Source organism: Gigantopelta aegis, chromosome 12 (assembly GCF_016097555.1).
Source record: "Gigantopelta aegis isolate Gae_Host chromosome 12, Gae_host_genome, whole genome shotgun sequence".
Lineage (NCBI taxonomy): Eukaryota > Metazoa > Mollusca > Gastropoda > Neomphalida > Peltospiridae > Gigantopelta > Gigantopelta aegis.
Genome location: NC_054710.1, coordinates 7,051,943 through 7,079,168, shown reverse-complemented (window position 1 = coordinate 7,079,168; position 27,226 = coordinate 7,051,943). Strand labels below are relative to the sequence as shown.

The window sequence follows — 27,226 nt, the reverse complement described above, 5'->3', positions numbered from 1 at the left end:
CTCACCATAAAAACAACTGAGCAGATTAAATACTCCTTAAACTTAGATTATGGGGAATCATTTCAGATATACTGATAGAAAGAAATAAGGGAGCACATGGTATTTGAGACCAAATGTAATTCATTATTAAAGTAGTTATGTCTGTAATATAATACAGAGATGTAATGTGGGACTGAATGTCAGTACTGTGGGTATGTCTACCAGTAGCACACTTAACTTCCTTATACTCTGGGTGGTGGCTTTGGCTGCAGTCAGTATTATCTGGTACTATTTATGTGATATCATATAATCTCACATGCTAAGGGGAGCTAAAGAATACTCTCCATGAGCTGGTCTCAGGTGAGTGGTGGGGAGCAATGGGGAGCGGGACTGATGACCCCCTTTAACTGGCAAGCTAGGTCTACTGTTTTCATACATTCTGATTGTTATTGTTTTGTTTATCACAGATCTTCATTTCCACGGCCCACCTCGCAGCCCGACCAAAGACAAGTACATAGACCTGGAGGAGAAGAGCGACCCTCGCCTTCATGGTGGAGGTCACGACACGCCCGAACCAAACAAGCCCAAAAAGGTTATATACGAAGTTGTTGTCTGATCCGCGTCGTGTTGTGCTGTGGAACGTTTTCTTCTCTCTGTGTTTCTCACAGTGTAGTCTACGCTTTCAAGCAACAAAACACAGAGTGTAGGCCAAGCAAAATCATCTTTTGTTGGTGAGACGGGGAAAAGTATTTTCCGGAAGGCTAGGTCTGTTTTTAAACCAACCACAACATAGGTGAATCAAAATCAAATTTGTGGGCAAGAGTGAAAAATATTTTCCTGAAGTGTAGGCCAAGCAAAATAATTTTTGTTGGAGAGATGGGGAAAAGTTTTTAAACCAACGTTAAGAGAAAATGTAGGTGAATCAAAATCAAATTTGTAGGCAAGACTGTGAAAAATATTTTCCTGAAGGCTAGGTCTGTTTTTCAATCGACATTGTGGGGAAAAATGTAGACCAATCAACACTAATGTCTGTTGGTGATGACAGTGACAAATATCTTCCTGCAGATTACATGTAGGTATGTTTTCGAAACCAGCATTACATGGACAAAATATAGGCCATTCAAAACTGTGTTTGTTGATGAGACAGTGAAAATGATTTTCCTGAATGCTACAATGAAGTTCTGTTTTTCACCAAGATTGGGAGCAATTTGCAGGCCAATCAAAACTGAATTTGTTGGTGAAAAACTGACAAAATATAGGCCAATCAAAACCATATTTGTTGACGGTGTCAGTGGAAAAGATATTTTCCTGAAGACTAGATCTATTCTCAATCAACATTATAGACAAAATGTAATCCGTTAAAAATTGTGATTATTGGTCTGACATTGACAAAAATCTACACCAGTCAAAAACCTGTTGTTGAGATAGTGAAAACTATCTTCTAGAAGGCTAGGTCCATTATTTTAAATGTAGGTCAGTGATGGGTCTGTTAATGACACAGTGGAGAATGCTTCCAAAGATGAGATGTAACCTCCATTAACTTCTAATCCTTAACCTCCATTATATAGACAAAATGTAGGTCATTCAAATGCTGTCGATGAAATGCAAAAACAATATTTCCTGAATACTGGATCCAGACATTATGCATCTTGGTCAAAAGGAAAACTTGTTTATGTCCAGCTCTTCAAGAAAAGTGCGAGATGAAATGCAGGTTCAGTCGAAATAAGTCAAAGCCGTTACAAACTCTTGGGTGTTATCTCCCATTCGGTACTGTGGTAAAATAAATTTTCCGTATAAAAACAAATACGATGTGCTGATCACCCTAGCCAGTGCATAGGACCCATCCATCATTCGTGCTTCCAATTACGAACCTTGATGAAAGGTCAAGGTCGTATCTGTGTTATAATTACGAACCTTGATGAAAAGGTCAAGGTCGTATGTGTTGATGATGAATCTTGATCAAAGGTCAAGGTCGTATCTATGTTAATGATGAATCTTGATCAAAGGTCAAGGTCGTATCTGTGTTAACAATGAACCTTGATTAAAGGTCGCGGTCGTACCTGTGTTTTGTGGATGTTGTTTCGTGTTGGTATTCGTTGAAAAGGCGCATGCCTCTTTGTCTAGTTTCTCTCTGTGGTGTAATGTGGTTGATGCACCGAGTTCTGCACCATGAAAGAAAAAAACAACAACACTGCACTGTGATTGGCCAGTATTATTCATGTGACCGTAACCTTAAAACAGGCAGCATAAAACATAATTGTTTGAGCTGTCTGAAAAGTAAAACATAACTTTATTATGTAATAAAAAATAAAAATTAAAAACATTTTCAAAACAAGGAGATGAAATATTTTTTTATCAAGCAATGACATTGATTAATTTTTCAAATGATGATAATGTAAAATGTCCATTGATTGGTGCTTTTGACTGGTTTAATTACTATAGTAACCAACCAGCTTGTTTGTGTTTTAAGCCACCGACTGTATAAGATGTTGTGTGTGTGGATGGAGTGAGGATGACATGAGCAGTGTGTTATTTATTTAATGTTTTCAATGTAGATTTGAACAGAAATATTTTTATTGTCGTTTTCGAAAATGGCTATATGACATTACAGATGTCATTGCAAAGTTTCATTTTGGCAGCTTCGATCCTGCCAAAATTACGTATCAACTAAAAGGGGTGGATTCAGGAAAAGGGTACAAGGACCAACACGTCGTAAGGACATCCCCTCCTAAAACCTAAAACCTAATTAAAATAAAAAAAGAAGAAAGGAACATTCAAATATAAACATTATGGTCTAAAGACCATTTTTCTTACACACAGGTGTTTAAGCTAATTTGTTAATAAATGTAGTTACACATGTATAAAACAAACAGGATTTGTAACTTTGGCACTATATCTTCAACTACATGTAAATACAACTAAATACCAACTAAAATACAACTAAATACCAACTAAATTGGAACTACATTGCAACTAAATAACAACTAAATTACAACTAAATACAACTAAATAACAACTACATGTAAATAACAACTACATAACTAATTACAACTAAATACAACTAAATAACAACTAAATTGCAATTAAATTGCAACTAAATACAAATAAATAACAACTAAATTGCAACTAAATAAAACTAAATTACAATTAATTCCAACTTAATACAACTAAATACAACTAAATAACAACTAAATTGCAATTAAATTGCAACTAAATAAAACTAAATTACAATTAATTCCAACTTAATACAACTAAATACAACTAAATAACAACTAAATAACAACTAAATTACAACTAAGTACAACTAAATTACAACTACATGTAAATAACAACTACATAACTAATTACAACTAAATTACAACTAAATACAACTAAATAACAACTAAATTGCAATTAAATTGCAACTAAATAAAACTAAATTACAATTAATTCCAACTTAATACAACTAAATACAACTAAAATACAACTAAATTACAACTAAATTACAACCAAATACAACTAAATGCAAGTAAGTTACAACTAAATTACAACTATTACAATCCAACTGAAGTTTTCCCAAAACATCTTTTTTAAAAACGTTTTTTTCAATAATAGATTACTTGAAATGAAAGGACCAGAATTTGTATTAAAAATGTTTACATTTAAATTGAAAAGTGGTATTCTTTTTGGTTTGGTGTTTTTCTACAATGTCGGTTACACCTACAACACAATGTATGAGTGTGTCTGTGTGTCATGTGCTAAACTGTTGAAAAGAGTTCAAAAGTAATTCTGTCTCAATGTTTTATTTCTCCATTATGTCAGATACAACTATGAATGTATCCATGTGTAATGTGTGTCGTGTGATACAGGGGCCGTACAAATATTACGTAATGCCATTTTGTTCAAAATTAGACACCCTCCCTCCTGCCTGTAACATTCCGTAATACTAGACCATGCACCCCCCCCCCTCCACCGAAAATATTACATAACACTTGGAGACACTCCCTCCCATTCACAAACAAGTCGTGTGATGGGTGTAATTTAATTTTAGTAATTCTGTTTTGTGATTTAGAAAAGCGCATATATGTAACACTTGGAGACACATCCTCCCATTCACAAACAAGTTGTGTGATGGGTGTAATTTAATTTTAACTTACTGTTTTCTGATTTTGAAAAGCACAGATACGCATTTCAATTCAACGTAAAGTCGTTATTGTTTGTATAGTCTAGCTACAACTACCTACGTTAAACATTGTCGGTGAGACAGAGCGTTTACGAAAGAAAAAAAGATTTTATTAATAAAAAATAAATAAGTGGGTTATACATCTCTGTTCGGTACACCCACCCCCAGTAAGGCTACATAACGGTTGGACTTAAACCTACCCATTCCATCAAGTGTTACGTAATATATGAACAGCCCCAAACTGTCGAAAATAATTCAAAAGTAAATCTGTCTCGGTGTTTTGTTTGTTTGCCAAGTCTTAGCTGAATACAAACAAACGTGCATCAATAGGAAGAAAAATGTGCCCTGCAATTATAATTTTTTAAGAGCAGACTAAAACAAACATGGCCTGTTAAGAAGAACTATGACCTGTAGAAAATAAGTGAGGTGAATGGAGAATTTGGGACAATGTGTGGAAAATTACGACCTCTGAGATCTGTTTTGGAGCATCATGGAATTAAAAGACAACAAAATCACATAATATATATATATTCTCATTTACCAACCTGTATTACACCAAGACTGGGCAAATAAATATTGTATTACATGTTAAGCTTAAGAAGCTGTGTATAGTAAGTGTACATGTATATGCAGTGTATATATGATTTTTATGATACCAGTATGTAGCACATGTATATACTGAATGACAGTAAATGTGAGGTGTATGTTACGTATACTGATCTCACTGTGGTAACAGTAAACGTGAGGTGTATGCTACATATACTGATCTCACTGTAATATAACAGTAAACGTGAGGTGTATGCTACATATACTGATCTCACTGTAATATAACAGTAAACGTGAGGTGTATGCTACATATACTGATCTCCCTGTAATATAACAGTAAATGTGAGGTGTATGTTACATATACTGATCTCACTGTCAGGGTATTTAAGTATAGTATGAAGCTTCAAATGTCAGTTGTCTATGGGGGACACTCAGAACAATGTACAAGATTGCTGTCAAAGATGTACCTAAAAACAAAGAAGGGGAAAAAAAGACAGAAGAATTAATTTACAAAGCTTGGTTTTGTCTCACACTTACATTTACACTTAGAAAATTATTTTACTTAAAGGGACATACTCTAGTTTTTAAAAACTAAGGCATATTTTTTTTACTATTAGAGCCATTTTTGATAACTGAAGTCATACTCTACTTAGATTTTATTGTTTAGATTATCCATTTCCACACATTCGAAGCGTTTTTGTATGAACTCTGTTTTGATTGGTTTTGCTCCATTTCAGTTGTGTAGTGAAAGGGAGGTAACTGATACAGAATATTTAAGTTTTAATACAAATCACTGTACGAAAGCCATATTGATTAGTTTTGCTCCATTTCAGTTGTCTAGTGAAAGGGAGGTAACTGATACAGAAATATTTCAGTTTTAATACAAATCACTGCCCAGTTGTATTTAACATATAGTGACAGTTTAGGCAAATAAAGGGAGATGGAAATATTAATAGGCAAGGGTGGACCCAGGATGTATTTTAGGGTGGGATGACCGAGGGCAAAAGGGCACATTGACCAACCACCTAAAAGATCACTTCAATGAAAATAAAGTGTTGAAAAAAGGGAACAGTTTAATTTTTTAGTGGGGGTAATGTATGTATGTGTGTGTGTGGAGGGGGGGGGGGGGGTAGTTGGGGGAAGAGGTCCCCCCCATGTCCCATCTCTTGAATCCACTCTTGGTAGGTTATGTAGATATTTTTAGAACAAGCTTCACAGATCAGCTCATAAAACCGTCCTGACATTTACTTGTCGATATAAGCAATACTTTCAAATTTTACTCTCTCTCTTTTTTTTTATAATAATAATAATATTGAAATTTATAAACTAACCGTATCTGTTTTCTCAAAATGTTCTGTTTTCACTATTTATGTTTTCATGCAGCAAGACACAAACAATAAGGACACAACATATTTATTAAAACAGATTTTAGATCATACAGATTTTAATAATTCTCTTTAAAACATATATTTTTTGCATAGATTTTACAACATAGATTTTACAACATAGATTTTAAAAATAGATTTTAGAACATGAATATTTTAAAATAGATTTTAAAACATGAATATTTTAAAATAAAATTTAAAACATATAGATTTGGATATTAATTTGAGGGTTATTTAGGGTTTTTAAATAGAATGTAAAACATATAAATTTGGGTATTAATTTGAGGGTTATTTAGGGTTTTTGATTTTATGTTTGTTTACTGTATTATTTCTAGCAAGTCGAGAATTTTAATGGTATTTAAAAAAAAAATTGTTTCAGTGTTTGCCTTAATGAATTTGTATTCCTATGCATATCATGCCAATTTATACTGCATTTAATTAAAGCTTCAATTAATGTCATTTAGCTTTATCAGTATTTTTGAAATGTTTTAAATTTTAATTACCGTTTTATATGCCATTTTAAAAAAAATTATTGTTATCATTTGTCATGTTGTATTACCATTGGTGATGTTGTATTACCATTGGTCATGTGCTATAACTTTAGTCCTGTCATGTTGCCACAGGTTACATTAACTGTGTAACACCTGGTCATATTCTGTAATCATTGGTCAAGTTCTACAGCAGTTATCATTACCATATGATTCCACTGGTCATATCATATTGCCAGTGGTCATATCATATTACAATTGGTCATATCATATTGCCATTGGTCATATCATATTGCCATTGGTCATATATTGCCACTGGTCGTATCATATTGCCACTGGTCGTATCATATTGCCATTGGTAATATCATATTACCATTGGTCATATTATATTACAATTGGTCATATCATATTACCATTGGTCATATCATATTGCCATTGGTCATATCACATTGTCATTGGTCAAATTATGTTGCCACTGATCATGTTTCAGTAACCTTGCAGTTACTCCAAGACTGTAATACAATATTGTAAAACATTTTACAGCCAGTTTTTACTTGATGCACAAAGTTTGTAGTCCAGCCAGCCAAAACCGGTAACTGGAGTAGGCCTAATTAATGGACTAATAAAAAAAATGGTTTGTGACCAAATTTTGTGGCTTAAAACAATTTTGTAATTTAAAATTAAAAACAACAAACTCCACCCCCCCCCCCCCCCCCCCCCCCCCCCCCCCATGTCTGTAGACTGCTGACATGTGACAGGTCTGAGAAGAATAGGTGACGTGCTTTTAAGTCTTGTAGCAAGTACCTTCATCATCAGGGCTAATATCATTAGCTGTATGTTTCTGTTACTTCATTGTTAAATATTTTGTTACAGACCTAGCAACAGAGTTGCATTATGTTTGTACAGCCATTGTACATAAAATCATGAATCAGCCATATGTTTCATACCAAAATAAAAACAATCTATACACATTTGAATTCTGTTTTTTTTTTCTTTAGATATGTCTGAAAACAAGTAGATTAGTTGAGGAAAAATATGGGGCAGAATTTACAAAGCCTGTTAATGTTTTACATGCGTGTAACTATATACATTTACAATGGTTAAAGTTAAAGTTTAATGTTTTGTTTAATGACACCACTGGAGCACATTGATTAAATTAATCATCGGCTATGTATGTCACACATTTGATAGTTCTGACACATAGTCATCAGAGGAAACCCGCTACATGTTTTGAAATGCAGCAAGGGATCTTTTATATGCACCATCCCACAGACAGGATAGCACATACCACGGCCTTTGATATACCAGTTGTGTTGCACTGGCTCAGCTCTTTGTTTCCTACTTCATTACCAAGACTCAGCACTTTGTCACTGCTGTGTCATTAGACACAGCTCTTTGTCAATGCTGCGTCATCAACACATGGCTCTTTGTCACAGCTGCATTACCAAGACAGCTCTTTGTCACTGCATTGTCATCAAGAATTAGCTGTCACTACTGCACCACCAAGACACAGCTCTTTGTCACTACTGCACCACCAAGACACGGCTCTTTGTCACTGCTGCACCACCAAGACACGGCTCTTTGTCACTGCTGCACCACCAAGACACGGCTCTTTGTCACTGCTGCACCACCAAGACACGGCTCTTTGTCACTGCTGCACCACCAAGACACGGCTCTTTGTCACTGCTGCACCACCAAGACACGGCTCTTTGTCACTGCTGCACCACCAAGACACGGCTCTTTGTCACTGCTGCACCACCAAGACACGGCTCTTTGTCACTGCTGCACCACCAAGACACGGCTCTTTGTCACTGCTCTTTGTCACTGCTCTTTGTCACTGCTCTTTGTCACTGCTCTTTGTCACTGCTGCACCACCAAGACACAGCTCTTTGTCACTGCTGCACCACCAAGACACAGCTCTTTGTCACTGCTGCACCACCAAGACACAGCTCTTTGTCACTGCTGCACCACCAAGACACAGCTCTTTGTCACTGCTGCACCACCAAGACACAGCTCTTTGTCACTGCTGCACCACCAAGACACAGCTCTTTGTCACTGCTGCGTCACCAAGACTCAGCTCTTTGTCACTGCTGCACCACCAAGACACGGCTCTTTGTCACTGCTGCACCACCAAGACACGGCTCTTTGTCACTGCTGCACCACCAAGACACGGCTCTTTGTCACTGCTGCACCACCAAGACACAGCTCTTTGTCACTGCTGCACCACCAAGACACAGCTCTTTGTCACTGCTGCGTCACCAAGACACGGCTCTTTGTCACTGCTGCACCACCAAGACACAGCTCTTTGTCACTGCTGCGTCACCAAGACACAGCTCTTTGTCACTGCTGCACCACCAAGACACAGCTCTTTGTCACTGCTGCACCACCAAGACACAGCTCTTTGTCACTGCTGCACCACCAAGACTCAGCTCTTTGTCACTGCTGCACCACCAAGACACGGCTCTTTGTCACTGCTGCACCACCAAGACACAGCTCTTTGTCACTGCTGCACCACCAAGACACGGCTCTTTGTCACTGCTGCACCACCAAGACACAGCTCTTTGTCACTGCTGCGTCACCAAGACTCAGCTCTTTGTTCCTACTGCATTACAAAAACACAGCTCTTTGTCACTTCTGCATCACCAAGATTCAGCTCTATTAGCTACTGAATATGAAACTGGCTAAAAAGTATGGGGACTGTAATTTTAATACTTCATGCTCATTACTATATGTATATTTGCTACATTCAGTGAAAATTATAAGGCCATAGCTTCAACATTGTCAAAATAGCAACATTCTAAATTGTAAGTAAAATATGCAATGCCAAAAGCTAAGTGAAATTTCATCTATGTTTGTTTATAGCACGGTAGTATTCATGGAGAATGAACTAAAGGATAAAATATCAAATACAATGGAAGAAATCAGAAAATCGATTTCCTCATGGAAAATAAAAATGTTTGAAGGCAGTCTATGTGCAAGACTGTGGACACATTGACTACCTTTTCAAGTAAACAAAAGTAGTAACATTTCACTTAGACATTGGCTTCATATTGTTGTACTTACAATTTTGAATCTGTTGCTATTTAAAAAAATATCTGACCTATGGACCTACAATTGTCATTAGTAGAAATGGATTGTAGGCAATGGCTATATTAAGATCTCTCCATAATTATAAAATATACAGATGCAATAAAACAGTAAATAATATTATTATATAATATTGAAATAAAGACACATACTTCTAAAACCAACATTTTATGAAACAAGACACACATGCATAGAGAAGGGGGGGGGGGAGAGAGAGAGAGCGAGCGAGATACAGAGAGAGATAGATGAAGAGAGAGAAAGAAAGAGTGTGGGAGAGAGAGAGAGAGAGAGAGAGAGAGACAAAAAGACAGACAAAAAGACAGAGACTGAGTGAAAAAGAAAAGGAGATAATTCTAAGAAACAGAGAGATAATTCACCATGGCACCAGCAGGGCTGGCCCGTAAGAGAGCCAGATAAACACGTGATGAGAGAATAATACTGTAGAAATGGGGTGGGTTGTAGCCCAATGGTAAAAGGCTCACTCGGTGGGCTATAAAGTTCTTGTTCCATAACTGGTAGTGTACCAAAAGATGCCTTGCTACTAATGGAAAAAGGTAGCAGACAACATCCTGCTGGGTTACAGTTTGAGGTACACCCAACTTTTGATAGAGCAGTTAAGTCCTGTTATTGTGTTTGTCATAAAAAAAAATTACTTTCATCTGGGCAAACAATGTATGCAAGTTTATTTTATCTAGTACCACTGTGTCAAGTAGCCTTGTGCTTGAAACGTGAGGGGTATCTGTAAAAAAAAATCATCGGTTATTGGATGTCAAAATTTTTGTCATTTTGACACAGTCATAGAGAGGAAACCCGCAACATTTTTCCTTTTGTAGCAAGGGATCTTTTATATGCACCATCCCACAGATAGGATAGTAAATATCACTGTCTTTGATATACCAGTCGTAGTGCACTGGCTGGAACAAGAAATAACCCAATAGGCCCACCAACAGGAATCAATCTTAGACCGACCGCACATCAAGTGTGCACTTTACCACTGGACTACATCCTGCCCCTAGGGTAGTCAAAGATGCTACCTGTTATCTCGACAATGAAAAGCTTCAACCCCAATATTTTCCAATGTACTTCAAGGGTGAGGGGTGATAGTTGGGGATGTAGCCCAGTGGTAAAGCATTCGCTTGATGCACGGTCGGTCTGTGATCGATCCCCGTTGGTGGACTCATTCCATACAGTGCTCCACAACTGGTGTAACAAAGGCTGTGGTATGTACTATCCTGTCTGTGGGATGGTGCATATAAAAGATCCCTTGCTGCTAATCGAAAAGAGTAGCCATGAAGTAGGGACAGCGGGTTTCCTCTCTCAATATCTGTGTGGTCCGTAACCATATGGCTGATGCCATAGAACCATAAAAAAATGTGTTGAGTGCATTTTTCTTCCTTATTTACACCCCCCCCCCCCCCATATGTTACAATTGTCATATATGGGATTTGATTTAGTGGTGTACACCCTAAATAACACAGTTTAGAACTTTTATTTAAAATAAAGGATTATGATGAAATATTTTTATTCAATTCACTAAGTCTCTAAAATTTTTAAAAAAATGTATTTAATTTTTTTTATTTTTTATTAAAGGGACATTCCTGAGTTTGCTGCAAATGTTAAGATGTTATCAACTAACAGACTTTTTGACGACTGTAATTACATATCAAATATATTTTTCTGCATAAAATATTAGTGGCTGTATATTAAATGTATTTCTGATCATTCTAATATTTGTACGAGGTTAAATTTCATTTTATTTCCTAAAAAATATTTTTTCGTACGTACAAAATTATTTGAAGAGAAAATCCAGTTTGGGCTTCTTGCAAATATTAAGATGACCAGAAACACATTGAATATACAGACACTGATATTCTAAACAAGAAAATATATTTAATATGTAAGTTTAATCATAGAAATATTTTATTAGTCGGAAACATCTTACAATGCAGCAAAATTGGGAATGTGCCTTTAAGTAACCGAGACCATACGGACAGTTTGTTAAGTTTTTCAGGTTGTCCTGGGCGTGGTTCCAGCAACGTCTAGCTGATGTCTCGACCAATGAAAGGGGCGGTAACAACAGTGCAGTGTGTACAGCTGTAAAGAAGTATACTAGTAATATGGTGATATCAGCATCAATGGTGTAATTGTTTATAATATGCGTAGTGGGTTCATATCTTCATACTGGCTCTAATTCAGGGCGAGTCTCGACCGATATAAAAAGTGAAAGACAACTCATTGTGTGTGTGTGTATGTCTGCATGTCATTGTTGTTTATGTCATTTGTTTTGTGTGTGTGTGTGTGTGCATGTCATTGTTTTGTGTGTATGTGTGTCATTATTTTGTGTGTGTGTCATTGTTTTGTGTGTGTGTATGTGTGTCATTATTTTGTGTGTGCGTGTCATTATTTTGTGTGTGTGTGTGTCATTATTTTGTGAGTGTGCATATCATTTTGTGTGTCATCATTTTGCGAGTGTGTGTGTGCGTGTGTCATTAGTGTGTGTGTGTGTGCGCATGTCATTGTTTTGTGTGTTGTGTGTCATTATTTTGTTTGTGTATATGTGTGTGTGTCATTGTTGTGTGTTTGTCGTTGTGTGCTTGTATCATTATTTTGTATGTGTATATATATGTGTCGTTGTTGTATGTGTGTATCTGTTTCATTATGTGTGTGTGTACAAGTCAGTTTTGTGTGTGTGTGCGTTTCATTGTGTGTGTGTGTGTGTGTGTGTGTGTGTGTGTGTTATTGTTGTGTGTGTATGCAATTGTTTGCTGGGGCATAGCCAGAGAGGAAAAAAACGTCGAGGCAAAGCCAGACCTGTAAACTAAATATCAGTGTCATGGGAAAAATAAAATAAATCTAAGGAAACTCCAGATAAGGCAAATGCCACGTCTGCCTCATGGGCTGGCTACACCATTGGTTTGTTTGTGTGTGTGTGTGTGTATGTGTGTGTGTGTGTGTCATTATTGTGTGTGTGTACGATTGTTTTGTTAGCGTGTGTGTATATATGATTGTTTTGTGTGTTTTGTTTTGTGCATGTATATGTGTGTGTGTGTCTGTCATTGTTTTGTGTGCATGTGTTTGTGTGCATTGTTTTGTGTGTGTGTGTGTGTGTGGAAAGACCGAAAATAGAGCGAATGAAAGTCAAATGGCATACAACTTGACTGTTTTGTAATATATACATTAAGAACAACTGCTGTGATTTGATTATTATGTAAGGTTTGAACTGCCCGCCTGACCTAATGTGTGAGACCAACCACTGGCTCAAGCTCGACTGAGTCTTCAAAATGGAGTTTCACGATGTCAGTTGTAAATTGTAATATACAGTGAAACCCCTCTAAACCGGACACCCTCTGTAAACTGGAATTCCCTCAAAACCGGACACTCTCTGTAAACCGGAATTCCCTCAAAACTGGGCATTTTTTCACGGTCCTTTTTTTAAAATCAGTACAGAAATTAACCTCTCTAAACCGGACACCTCTTAAACTGGACATTTTACTTGGTCCGATGGTGTCCGGTTTAGAGAGGTTTCACTGTATATTACAATTTACAACTGACATAGTAAAACTCCATTTCGAAGACTCAGTCGAGCTTGTGCCAGACACTCTTGGGACCAAGTAAAAGGTCTGGTTTTAAGGGGTATCCGGTTTAGAGAGGTTCTCTTCTGTGCAGATACTTAAAAAGTGACCATCAAAAGGTCTGGTTTTGAGGGAATTCCGGTTTACAGAGGGTCCGGTTTTGAGAGGTGTCACTGTATATGTTTAAATGTCTCCCATGAAATATCTGATAGGAAGGAAATGTTTTATTTGACGACGCACTCATCACATTTTATTTACGGTTATATGGCGTCGGACATATGGTTAAGGACCACACAGACTGAGAGAGGAAACCCGCTGTCACCACTTCATGGTCTACTCTTTTCGATTAGCAGCAAGGGATCTTTTATATGCACCATCGCATAGACAGGACAGCACATACCATGACCTTTGATGCACCAGTCGAGGTGCACTGGCTGGAGCGAGAAATTAATAGCCCAATGGGCCAACCGATGGGGATCGATCCCAAACCGACCGCACATCAAGCGAGCACTCTACCACTGGGCTACGCCTCGTCCCTAAAGTATCTGATAGAGATCCACCAACAAGTGCTTAAGCTACTGGCCACTTTCTAGTACACACACACTGCATGTGCATGTTATATAGCATATCTTTGCTAGCTTTTAATGCATGTTACTATTCATTCATGGCGCCAAATTTTGAAGCCTTGTTTTTTAAAATGTTATTATTATTGTTTTGTTTTTGTTGGGTGTTGTTTGTTTTGTTTGGGTTTTTTGGGGGGGGAGGGGGGGGGGGGGGAGTTGGTAGTTTTTTCAAAAATACAGGTAGGTTTTTAAGCATTGAAAAAAAAAACTACATGTAAAACAAAAACAGTCTTTGTAAATTTAGCCCATAATATTGAAACAACTTTATTGTTCAATGTCTGTTTAATTTATATATTTATTGGACTGGAAACAATGTGGTGGTAACATTGTCCAATGTGTGTGTTTGTGTTTAGCAATGAATGTTTCTCATTTACATTAAAGGGACATACCCTAGTTTTTAAACACTAAGACATATTTTTGACTATTATAGCTGTTTTTGATAACTGAAATCATACTTTAGATTTTATTGTTTAGATTATCCATTTCCATACATTCAAAGTGTTTTTGGTCATCCTGGTGTTTTTAATATCACAAAATGGATTTCTCATATTTTTAAAAACACATGTGCATCTGAGAAGTAAGTTATGGAGTCGAGTTTTAGTCTATTTTTAGAGTGTATTTCACCATTTCAAAGTCACAGACTCATGTTTTACTCAATTGTAACATTATCCAGATGTGTTACAGGTTTGTAGATTAACTAAACTTAGTGTTAATTTTCACCGGTTGAAACTAGGGCATGTCCCTTTAACTAAACATAGTGTTAATTTTCACGGGTTGAAACTAGGGTGTGTCCCTTTAAAGGTGAAAATTCTGAAATGATAATTGATCAATATATTCAGACCCACGATAGATGCACTCAACTTAAGTCCTTGGGTCACAGGATCAAATCTCCTAGGTAGACCTATTCTCTGACCGAGTGTTTTCCCATTCCAACCAATGATCGACAACTGGTATATCAAAGGTCATGGTATGTGCTGTCCTGTATGAGGATATAAAATCTGAATGACAAAACCGTATTCTGTGATCAAAATTGTATCTCACTCAACACAATGCAGTCGAAAGGACATTATAGGCAAAGTCGTGATTGCTTCCATGATCCACTATCCGGTGCTCATCTTTAGGAGGACTCCACTCTCCTAGGAGATCCGTAACAGGCCGTTTCATCCCTTGCTGCTAATGGGAATAACATAGCGGGTTTCCTCTCAAAATCACAACTGGTGTAACAAAGGATGTACGTAGTATGTACTATCCTGTCTGTGGGATGGTGCATATAAAAGATCCCTTGCTGCTAATCGAAAAGAGTAGCCCATGAAGTGGCAATAACGGGTTTCCTCTCTCAATATTTGTGTTGTCCTTCATCATATGTCTGATGCCATATAACCATCAAAAAAATGTGTTGAGTGCGTCGTTAACTAAAATATTTCTTTCTTTCCCTTGCTACTAATGGGAATAATATAGCAGGTTTCCTCTCAAAAGTATGTCACAATTGTCAAATGTTTAACAATGATTAATTTATCGCTGTGCTCTAGTGGCGTCACTGAAGAAAACTAACCTAACTCTAGATGCAGTCTTTGTGATTCCCATTCTCACTAGTGATACATCACAACTATTTCAAATCTGAATGACAAAACCATTATCCCCAATCAAAACCGTATCTCTGAGTCCAATCGGAATTTGGCAAAATAGTGGTTGGGTTCCATGAATCTCTGGATGGATGGAATTGTTTAACGTGCACATTCAGAGCAAGCTGTTGTAGCGCACGCCTGTCCTGGGCACAGGTGCCGGTCTCTGCTGGCTCCTCCATCCAGGACAGGAAGGAATCTCTAGCTATAGTGCCTTATTTATAGGAATTAAGACAGCCACTCCTGAGGAGATCCTTTACTGGAGATTTCATCCGTTTTGCATGGCCAAAATAAGAACTGTCACAGGGTTGAAAATAAACATGAAAACCAAGGTCATGTCATGTCATAGGGTTTTACGTGCACATTCAGAACAAGCTGTTGTAGCGCACGCCTGTCGTGGGCACAAGAGCCGGCCTTGGCCGGCTCCTCCGTCCATGACAGGAAAGGTGGGGGGAGTGGAGAGGGGAGAGGAGGGACCGCCTGCACTGGCAGGTGCAAGGGAGCACCAGCAGCCCGATCAAATCGGTAGCAGGCGGGTTGGGGTGGTGGTGGTTCTATGGAATTTGAATGGAGCAGTTAAATGCCAAAGAGAAAAGGGTGCGCAATTTTGATTGAGGGAATTTAGCGCAATTTTGAACGGTCAGTCGAAAGGTAAAACCAAGGTCGCCAGCAGGGCCAGTTGAAGACAAATCTCAATGGCCCTTCTCAAATTCAACTAGCCCTCCAATCATCATCACATTGGAATTTAACTGCACAGGTAAAATTAAAACTATAGTGTTTTGTTTTTTAATAATAAATGTTTGCTTTAAAGGAAACTGATTCATTTTTGTTTAACTTTATAATGAATAAAGTAAAAATTGATATAAAAACATGTTGTTAAGTTCTAAACCCATACCAACTCAAAAAAAAAAAAAAAAAAATCCAGTATAAATAAACATGTTTCTTTACAAACTACCATTAAGTTAAACATATTAAATCTCATTTTCAATACAGGGTAAAAGATAATGCAGTAGAAACAAACTAAATGTAGAACTGTGCATGCTTTAGTAAACTAGTTTGGGAGTGGCAGTCCTCTTTGTGGCGATGCAAGAGGGATAGAATAAACTTTGTGGTGATACAAGAAGGGTGAAATTCCCGGCAAATTATTTCCACGGGAGTGGCTGTTCTCCTAGATAGAGATCCATGGAATTATCAACGGTTTTGCCAAATGCCCATTCGACTCTGCTTTGTGCAGTGATACGGCCCTGATCATGTATTACAGTTGTGTCAATCAGATTACCTTGGATGTTCCATCAATTGCCTTAAAACCTGTATCACAAAAAAAAGAAAGAGTTAACCTATGCAGTTTGATGGTAATTTCTAAAGAATTTTTGTTTTAATTTACACTGCACTTTTATCCCCAATAAAATGTTATTTGAGACGGTATGGGTTTAAAACTTAATAAATTAACATGTTTTTATATGAATTTTATCTTTATTCATTATGTTGACGCTGTCAAAATATAGAACCTGTTCTAGGTCTTCTATAGCCAGATCTGTAGTTCGCACCAACATAGACGCAGTGTTTTTTGTCACATTCGATTCAGTATCAGTGTGTTTCTTTTTTAACTAGTACCATACTTGCCAAACACTAAAATCGATGGTCGCCCAACGGACTACCTTTGTAAAATTCTTAGTCGTCCTTAACCAATAAAGGTTGCTACGGGCAACTGCTAATTTTCAACCCTGCTGTCACTCCAGATTAGTTTACTAAATCAAAACTGGCACCAGACACAACTGACAGGAATAAATACAGCTGTGGTCACATGCACTCATGAATCACTGTCAAAACAGTGACAATATCAGGTCATCATATGCACATATAGGAAAGTGTGTCCAGGGCTTCTAGAAATTTTATAACATCCACTAGCCATGGGATCAGTGATTAAAACAATTTACTAGCCAGATATCAATGTCCATTAGACTTTGTCTATTAAAGTTATCAATATCCATAAGTCTTTATGTCTATTAAAATTATCAATGTCCATTAGACTTTATGTCTATTAAAGTTATCAATGTCCATTAGACTTTATGTCTATTAAAGTTATCAATGTCCATTAGACTTTATGTATATTAAAGTTATTTGACTTTATGTCTATTAAAGTTATCAATATCCATTAGACTTTATGTCTATTAAAGTTATCAATGTTCATTAGACTTTATGTCTATTAAAGTTATCAATGTCCATTAGACTTTATGTCTATTAAAGTTATCAATTTGCATTAGACTTTATGTCTATTAAAGTTATCAATGTCCATTAGACTATATGTCTATTACAGTTATCAATGTCCATTAGACTTTATGTCTATTAAAGTTATGAATGTCCAGTAGTCTTTATATCTATTAAAGTTATCAATATCCATCAGTCTTTATATCTATTAAAGTTATCAATATCCATCAGTCTTTATGTCTATTAAAGTTATCAAGGTCCATTAGTCTTTATGTCTATTAAAGTTATTGATGTCCATTAGCCTTTATGTCTTTTAAAGTTATCAATGTACATTAGTCTATATGTCTATTACAGTTATCATTTCCATTAAACTTTATGTCTATTAAAGTTATCAATGTCCATTAGACTATATGTCTATTAAAGTTATAAATGTCCATTAGACTTTATGTCTATTAAAGTTATCAATTTGCATTAGACTTTATGTCTATTAAAGTTATCAATGTCCATTAGACTATATGTCTATTACAGTTATCAATGTCCATTAGACTTTATGTCTATTAAAGTTATGAATGTCCAGTAGTCTTTATATCTATTAAAGTTATCAATATCCATCAGTCTTTATATCTATTAAAGTTATCAATATCCATCAGTCTTTATGTCTATTAAAGTTATCAAGGTCCATTAGTCTTTATGTCTATTAAAGTTATTGATGTCCATTAGCCTTTATGTCTTTTAAAGTTATCAATGTACATTAGTCTATATGTCTATTACAGTTATCATTTCCATTAAACTTTATGTCTATTAAAGTTATCAATGTCCATTAGACTATATGTCTATTAAAGTTATAAATGTCCATTAGACTTTATGTCTATTAAAGTTATCAATGTCCATCAGTTGTTATGTCTATTAAAGTTATCAATGTCCATTAGACTTTGTCTATTAAAATTATCAATGTCCATTAAACTTTGTCTATTAAAGTTATCAATGTCCATTAGTCTTTATGTTTATTAAAGTTATGAATGTCCATTAGTCTTTATGTCTATTAAAGTTATGAATGTCCAGTAATCTTAATGTCTATTAAAGTTATTAATTTCCATTAGACTTTATGTCTATTAAAGTTATCAATGTCCATTAGACTTTATGTCTATTAAAGTTATGAATGTCCATTAGACTTTATATCTATTAAAGTTATCAATGTCCATTAGACTTTATGTCTATTAAAGTTATGAATGTCCATTAGACTTTATATCTATTAAAGTTATCAATATCCATCAGTCTTTATGTCTATTAAAGTTATCAATGGCCATCAGTTGCTGTCTATTAAAGTTATCAAGGTCCATTAATCTTTATGTCTATTAAAGTTATCAATGTCCATTGGTCGTTATGTCTATTAAAGTTATTGATGTCCATTAGTCTTTATGTCTTTTAAAGTTATCAATGTCCATTAGTCTTTATGTCTGTTAAAATTATCAGTCCATTAGTCTTTATGTCTATTAAAATTATCAATGTCCATTATGTCTATTAAAGTTATGAATGTCCAGTAATCTTTATGTCCATTAAAGTTATCAATGTCCATTTAACCGTAAAACGTGTTAAATAAAACATTTCCTTCTTCTTTTTCACAAGGTCATTTTGTTAATTAAATATGGTTACATCTCTGGAAGGACAAAAAAACTTTTTATTTTACCATGCACTCAACACATTGTTTGTGCGTATCAGACATACATGATGGTTACGTACCACAGAGATAATGAGAGGAAACCTGCTGTCACCACTTAATGGCTACTCTCTTTGCAGCAGCAACGGATTGTTTATATGACCTATCCCACCAGTTATGGAACACTTGTCTGGAATGGGAAAAAAGAAAGCAAAAAATTGTTTTATTTAACGACACCACCATAGAGCACATTGATTTGGCAATTCTGACATGTAGTCTTAGAGAGGAAACCCACTACCTTCTTCCATTAGTCGCATAGGATGTTTTATATGCAGCATCTCACAGACAGGATAGCCTTTAATATACCAGTTGTGGAGCACTGGCTGGAACGAGAAATAGCCCAACGGGCTCATCAACAGGGATCGATCTTGGATCAGGCACCAGGCTTTTAACCACTGGGCTATGTCCCACTCCGGTTACAGCTCTACATAAGAAAAAAATGAACAGTACAGTAGTAGGAAAAGTCATACATGTTTTACGGAATTAATTAAAATAAATTTTGATTAAATCTAATGTGTTTTATAATGCGTGTATTTTGAATACCTATTTCTAATATGGTATCTTTTACTCCTTTTTTCAGTTTTTTCCTCGATACAAACTGGACACTGTTACCAAGGACGTGTATTACTGCGACCTGCCGACATACTCCCATGATCCTCCAGGGCACACGTGTGGCCTGCCTTGCTGCCGCAATGACCTTGAGATTAACATACAGACTCCGTCCCACAGCAGACTGCTTTGTGCCCCAGTCCCTCACAAAGAACACAACGACAACTTCACATTTGGCAGGTCCACGTCTAATCTCCGTCAAGTTTGTCCGACCGTATCCAACAAATTTCGATCCCTGCCGCACACCAGCGAAGAGACAAGCGGAAAAAGACCTCCTATTCCAATATTTAACGATGATTCTCTTATTGGACTTCGCTGTCCTTACATTCTATCAAGTCCAGAGCCTGGAGATACCAGGAACCGGTTGTGGGGAAATATTTCTCATAGACCAATATGTCTGCCGGAAATTTCCGATGAGATAGGAAGAGTTGTCTTCCCTGATTTTCCAACTGGCGAGACAGAAGATGATCTCAGTAACTTGGACGAAGCGACATTGGCATTTTATGCAACTAGTCCAAAAATTCCAATAGAAGCACAGCTGACGTCCATTGAGATTGTCAAGCCTATAAATTCCTCCCTGCAAAATGAGGTCTCCATTGTGTTTAGAACTACCATGTCAAAACATTCACTTAAAGACACGGTCTTGTCAAAACATTCAGAAAATCCACTTGAAGACACTTCCTTGTCAAAACATTCAGAAAATCCACTTGAAGTCACTGCCATGTCAAGACATTCAGAAAATGTTCTGATATACAATGCACAACTTAAAAATGACGCTCCTGAGAAGTATTGTGATTTAAAAATATCTGATGACAATTCTGACAAGATTTCGACGGATGACGAGCATTATTACGACGTCTTGCGTTCGTCACACACAAACTACGAACATACCTATGACAAATATTCGGAATTATATCCCTCTTACAAAACAGAACAGCCAGAAAATGTTACCCGAGAAATTAAAACAGACAGTGAAACAAAGTCATCATTAAAGTATGAAATGGTCAATGAAATGGAAACCATACAAATAGACAAAACGAACAGTCATAAAGAGGTGTCTCCCTTACATAAACATTTTCACGAGTTACCTCCCATAATAGAAGTTCAAAATGAATTCGAAGAGTTGTCTCACATGGACACCGAACAAGAATCCACTGACAAATTTAATTATGTGAATACAATTGCTCGCAAAAAACTGCCAAAATCAGTTTTAGCTTCACCAAAACCTTCTCCCAAATCAATATCGCAAAGTCTGCCGAATTTTGAAAGGTCTTCGACTTTTCCACAACGTCACAAAAAGGATGACCTGAAAATTCCTGAAAATCAAATTCCTCTGCAAGAAATATTCCCGTGGGGTCCGTCGCCATGCATTATTGAAATTGTGTCTCCTGGACCCTGCCCGACAAGTTCTGCTGTTCATACGGACAACTGCAGTGAGTCCAGTGAAAACTATTACGAGGACATTGAGTTTTATCCGTATAAGTCAGAGACGTCGTATTTTGGTAACACGCCACTGTACAGAACGTTTGGGCACAAAGATGTTGTCAGTTCAAAGGGACGTTACCCTGCCGGTGAAATTTCAGAAACTTTCAATAATCCCATTACTATGATATTGTAGCTTGACGTTTGTTTTGTTTAACGACACTACTAGAGCACATTGATTTATTAATCATCAGCTATTGGTTTGTTTTGTTTAACGACACCACTAGAGCACATTGATTTATTAATCATCGGCTATTGGATGTCAGACGTTTGGTAATTTTGACATAATATTATAGTCTTAAAGAGGAAACCCGCTACATTTTTCATTTAGTAGCAAGGGATCTTTTATATGCACCATCCCACAGACAGAATAGCACATACCACGGCCTCAATTGATATACCAGTCGTGATGCACTGCCTTGAACGAGAAATACACTAATTCAATGGGCCCACTGACGGGGATCGATACCAAACCGACCACGCATCAAGTGAGGAAGGAAGGAAGGTATTTCAAGGAAATATCTTATTTAACGATGCACTCAACACATTTTATTTACGGTTATATGGCGTCAGACATATGGTTAAGGACCACACATATATTGAGAGAGGAAACCTGCTGTCGTCACTTCATGGGCTACTCTTTTCGATTAGCAGCAAGGGATCTTTTATATGCAACATCCCACAGACAGGATAGTACATACCACGGCCTTTGTTACACCAGTTGTGGTGCACTGGCTGGAATGGGAAATAGCCCAATGGGTCCACCGACAGGGATCGATCCTAGACCGACCGCGCATCAAGCGAATGCTTTACCACTGGGCTACGTCCCGCCCCTCGCGCATCAAGTGATGACTACCACTGTTTATTAAGGACAACAAGAAACCCATTGAATATCGTATACAGTCACTGGATGATATTCTGAAGAAAAAAAGTGAAAGTCGCTAAAGAGATTCTTCAAAGTATTAGCAGTTTGTGTCATTCAAATAGTGTTCAGATGATAAACAGTGCACTTTTGAGAACCATGCGCACTTGAAATTAAGACTCCGCCACAACCAGTGACTCTGCTCTATGACTGGTATATCAAAGATCATGGTGTGTGCTGTTCTATCTGTGGGAAAGTGCACATAAAAGATCCCTTGCCAGGCAAGAGTTTCAGGTGTCAAAACCCCTCCCTGCTCAAGCATATTTTCTTATTTCTCAGTATATATTGTTTTTTTGGGGGTGCATCACTCGACCCCCCTATAAACTTCGGTCGCCACAGTCTAGACCCTCCCCAGCTAAAATTCCTGAACACGGGTCTACTTGCTTGTAATGGAAAAATGTTGTGGGTTTCCTCTAAGATTACATGCCAAAAATGACAAAATGTTTCACATCCAATAGTCAAACTTTGACATCCAGTACCCGATGATTAATAAATAGCTCAATCGGTTGAGTGCTCACTTGAGGTGCTTGTATCACAGGATCGAACAACCTCTGTGGATCCATTCAACTAATTATTTTTTCTTGTTCCAACCAGTGCACCACAACTGGTCAAAGACCATGGTATGTGCTTTCCTGTCTGTGGAAAAGTGCATAAAATAATCCTTTGTTGCATTAGAAATATTTTAGCTCGTTTACCAAATATTTGACATCCAATAGCCGATGATTAATTAATCAATGTACTCTAGTGGTGTCGTTAATGTAAAATAAATTAATGAATGTACTCTAGTGGTGTCGTTAAACAAAACAAACTTTAACTTTTTGAAAGAGATAGATATAGGTTGTATATTGATTTTAAAAAGGCGACAACGATTTCGCTTTACGGTAACTGGCACGGCGAAGTCAAGCTGATCAAAGCGAAGTTTTGACACACGTCGCCTGCTCGCGTGAGCCCTGAATTTATATATATATAATGCATGCAGTGCCACTATAGAGCAATGGCAGAACCGTTAACGAACAGAGCGACAGTAACATGACGTCACTAAGAATGGGTCTTAAACCTACGTAGTGAAGTAACAAAATACCTTCCATCTATAGCATAATTCTGTTTTAAGCTTTTCGTATAATTTGTGTGTCAGTGTAGGAAAAAAGGAAAACAGTTATGGAGAGAGAGAAAAAAAAAAGTCCTTTTCTTCTGTAAAATGAAATGAAATTATATTCAAAAATGTATATTAAGCTGTGATGTACTTCCATTTTAGTCCTAAAATAGAAAGCAATCATGGGACTGTTATTTTGTTTTCGTATTCAATAAAATATAACATATCTTAGCGTAATTTGTGTATAATATGTTTGATTTCGGTTGCTACTAGTTGTTCTGTGCAGATTTTGACTTCATAGGCGGTCTAGATCGACAATCCAGCGGGTGACACCCGGGCATCCTTGAGGAATTGGAAAAATCCAAGATGGCGGCCAAATCAGGGAAATGGTCATAGCTTGCTTATAACTTGACAGAGAACAACAATTCTTGCATCTACCCCATGATTTCGCGCGCCATGGAAGACACTGGTGCCATCAAAATTCAAAATGTATGAATGGGTCATGTGAATACAAGATGGTCGCCAATATTGCGGTCGAAATCGAGAATGGAAATACATTCCTTATTATTCGGTACAGAAAAGTAATTATTGTATCTATCCCATGGTTTTAGGGATTATGGAATTCAATTGCTCTATATCTGTAAATTTTAATGAATTCAAGAAGGCCGCCAATACAGGTAACAAACCCTAGAAGACGGAATTGTTAAAAATTTTGAGCCATATATTTTCGAACCACGGTTTATTTGTAAAATGATTAACACTCATGAAACACTTGTTGGATTAAAGGGACATTCCCGAGTTTGCTGCATTGTAAAATGTTTCCGACTAATAAAATATTTCTTCTATTAAACTTACATATTAAATATATTTTCTTCTTTAGAATATCAGTATCTGTATATTCAATGTGTTTCTGGTCGTCTTAATATTTGTAAGAAGCCCAAACTGGATTTTGTCTTAAAATAATTTCGTACGTACGAAAAAAAGTGTTTTTTTTAGGAAATAAAATGAAATTTAACCTAATACAAATATTAGAACGATCAGAAACAGGTTTGACATACAGCCACTAATATTTTATGCAGTGTCGGAAATAGAATAAAAATGATTTTCGTCAATTATTTCTTTCATATTAAAGAGACAAGTAAATGTTTTGTAAATACCTATTTAATGATAGTCTACCTAATTTAGCATTTACTTGTTTTGGCTCTCATTGATGTACACGGTGGTGTTTACTCTTGAAATTAAAGTTAAAATGTCAGTAAACAGGAGATTTGTGACCTTTATTGGAACAGACTATAACACATTTTGATGGACATGTGTCAGTTTCATTTACCCTTAAACAAACTTTTAATTTAAAACTGCAAGATAACTGATTATTTTGAATAGCAACATAAATTATTAATTTTGACCAGCATATTTAGTAAATATGAATTCAATATAAATACAGTAGAAATTTACACAATTTTGCAACCACTCAAAGGTGCAATATCAGAAGTTATATGTGAGCATCTGTTTGTGATAAAAATTCTCCAATAAAAATTTATTTTCTACTAGTAGATAAAATCATTTCCTATAATCATTTATGAGCATATAGTTAAAGGTGTAGTCTTCAAATGTTAAAGCAAAATTTAATAATAGCATGATTTGCAATAGCTGTCATTGTGCAACTTATGAGATAGCACCTTTAATACCGGAAAATAGATCACAAACTCAAAATAGTCTTGACAGTTTTGCTCAGAAGTTACTTATAAATGTCTACAAATATTTTGTTTTGGAGAGGAATAGGGGTAAATCATCATCAGAAACGGTCCCTCACATATTGTAACAGCAATGAAATTAACACGTTGACCAAACTTTGTTATAGTCTGTTCCAATAAAGTGCAGAAATCACCCGTTTACTGACACCCCATTGTAATGCGATCATGTTGTGGTATTAATTATAAACGCATATTATCACATGCTCGTGATGAGGCAATGTAAATGTCTTGGGGAATTGCCTGCCACATTTTCGTTTAAGATTGTTCAAGACCTATGAGACTGCTCGGGAATATGAAGTTTTCTTCAACTCATAGTTTGTTCGTTTAAATCGTTTCGTAGCCAACAACAACAACATTAACCAATGAACCATTTTATTTATTTAATAAACAAACACACACAATTCACCAATTCATTAAGCAACAGAATGCAGTTATTCATTAACCAACAAAGTCCACACGCTCATTAATCAATACAATCCACATAGTAATCAAACCTACGTTCATTTGTGATAGATATTGGTGCGGGTGGGGTGGTGAGGGGAGAGTATATTCTCACACTGTTTATCTGGCATATATAACGATGCCTAAAGTTTTGATAAAAGTTCCGTTTCTTCTGGTGGAAAAGTAAAAGTAAAGTTAGTTTTATTTAACCACGCCGCTAGAGCACATTGATTTTTTATCTTATCATCGGCTATTGGACGTCAAACATATGGTCATTCTGACACTGTTTTTAGAGGAAACCCGCTGTCGCCACATAGGCTACTCTTTTTACGACAGGCAGCAAGGGATCGTTTATTTGCGCTTCCCACAGGCAGGATAGCACAAACCATGGCCTTTGTTGAACCAGTTATGGATCACTGGTCGGTGCAAGTGGTTTACACCTACCCATTGAGCCTTGCGGAGCACTCACTCAGGGTTTGGAATCGGTATCTCGATTAAAAATCCCATGCCTCGACTGGGATCCGAACCCAGTACCTACCAGCCTGTAGACCGATGGCCTGCCACGACGCCACCGAGGCCGGTTCTGGTGGAAAAAACCCAATTGTTAACTAAACGATTCCATCAAGAGAGAAAACTACGAAGAACCGCAAAGAGCTATAATTGAGTCTTGCTAGAGGATCCACAGCCCATGGCTCTATTGTCCGGAGGTTACAACATGGACACAGTTTAAAAGACAGGAACGGGGTCTGATATTTAGAACGCGGGCAGTTTGTTTTCAAGTCACTAATTGGTAGGAACATTGGGTGGCATTGGCTTCATTTGCCAAAACCCTGGTTAACCAATACTTAAAACTGATGTATATAAAATGTACTTTCTTTGACCTCTATCTAAAAACCAGGAGGGAAATCCAAGGTAACCAGAATACTTCAAATGACATCAATAGCAAGTTACTTAACGCTTGAAACTGACGTATATAGAGTCTACTTTGTTTGTCCTTTAACTGGAATCCAGGACAGAAATCCAAGATAAACAGAAAAAGTCAAGTGACAAAGATAGCAACTTATTCAACGCTTGAAACTGACGAATATAAAATGTACTTTGTGCTAAACCAAAACAATGAGAGAAACCCAAGATAACTAGAAAACTTCAAGTGACAAAGAAAGCAAGTTATGCAATCCCTCAAACTGAAGTATATAAATTTGACTTAGTTTGTCCTTTAACTTAAAATAAAGCAAAACGTCTGCAAATAAAGAACACCTGGTGTCGGGAAGGAGGTTGGTGGTAGGTGGGGGTGCCGGTCTGAGAGAGTACGCTCATATCCTTTTCCCCCTCATGCTCTCTCACCCCCTATCTCTCTCTAAGTATATCCGTCTCTCCCCACCTCTGTACGTTCATATCTTCTCCCCCCTCACTCTGTGGTTTTCCTACCCCCTCTCTCTTCCTCATTAGGTTTGTTTGTTGTTTGTTTCTCCCTCTGTCTTTACATATGTCTATCTCCATATCACTAATTCTCTCTCTATCTCTCTATTTCTCTCT

General features: G+C 36.7%; 1 protein-coding gene across 2 annotated transcripts in view; it reads left to right on the top strand.

Annotated features, from left to right (window-relative positions):
- Positions 1–7,531, top strand: part of LOC121386733 (nephrin-like) — a 148,885-nt gene extending 141,354 nt beyond the window's left edge. For both annotated transcript variants that reach the window (XM_041517731.1, XM_041517730.1), the window contains exon 20: positions 447–7,531. In XM_041517731.1, coding sequence (XP_041373665.1) covers positions 447–595 — 149 coding nt within the window. In that variant the 3' untranslated portion in view covers positions 596–7,531. The remainder of the gene's footprint in view (positions 1–446) is intronic.
- Positions 7,532–27,226: the final 19,695 nt, after the last annotated feature.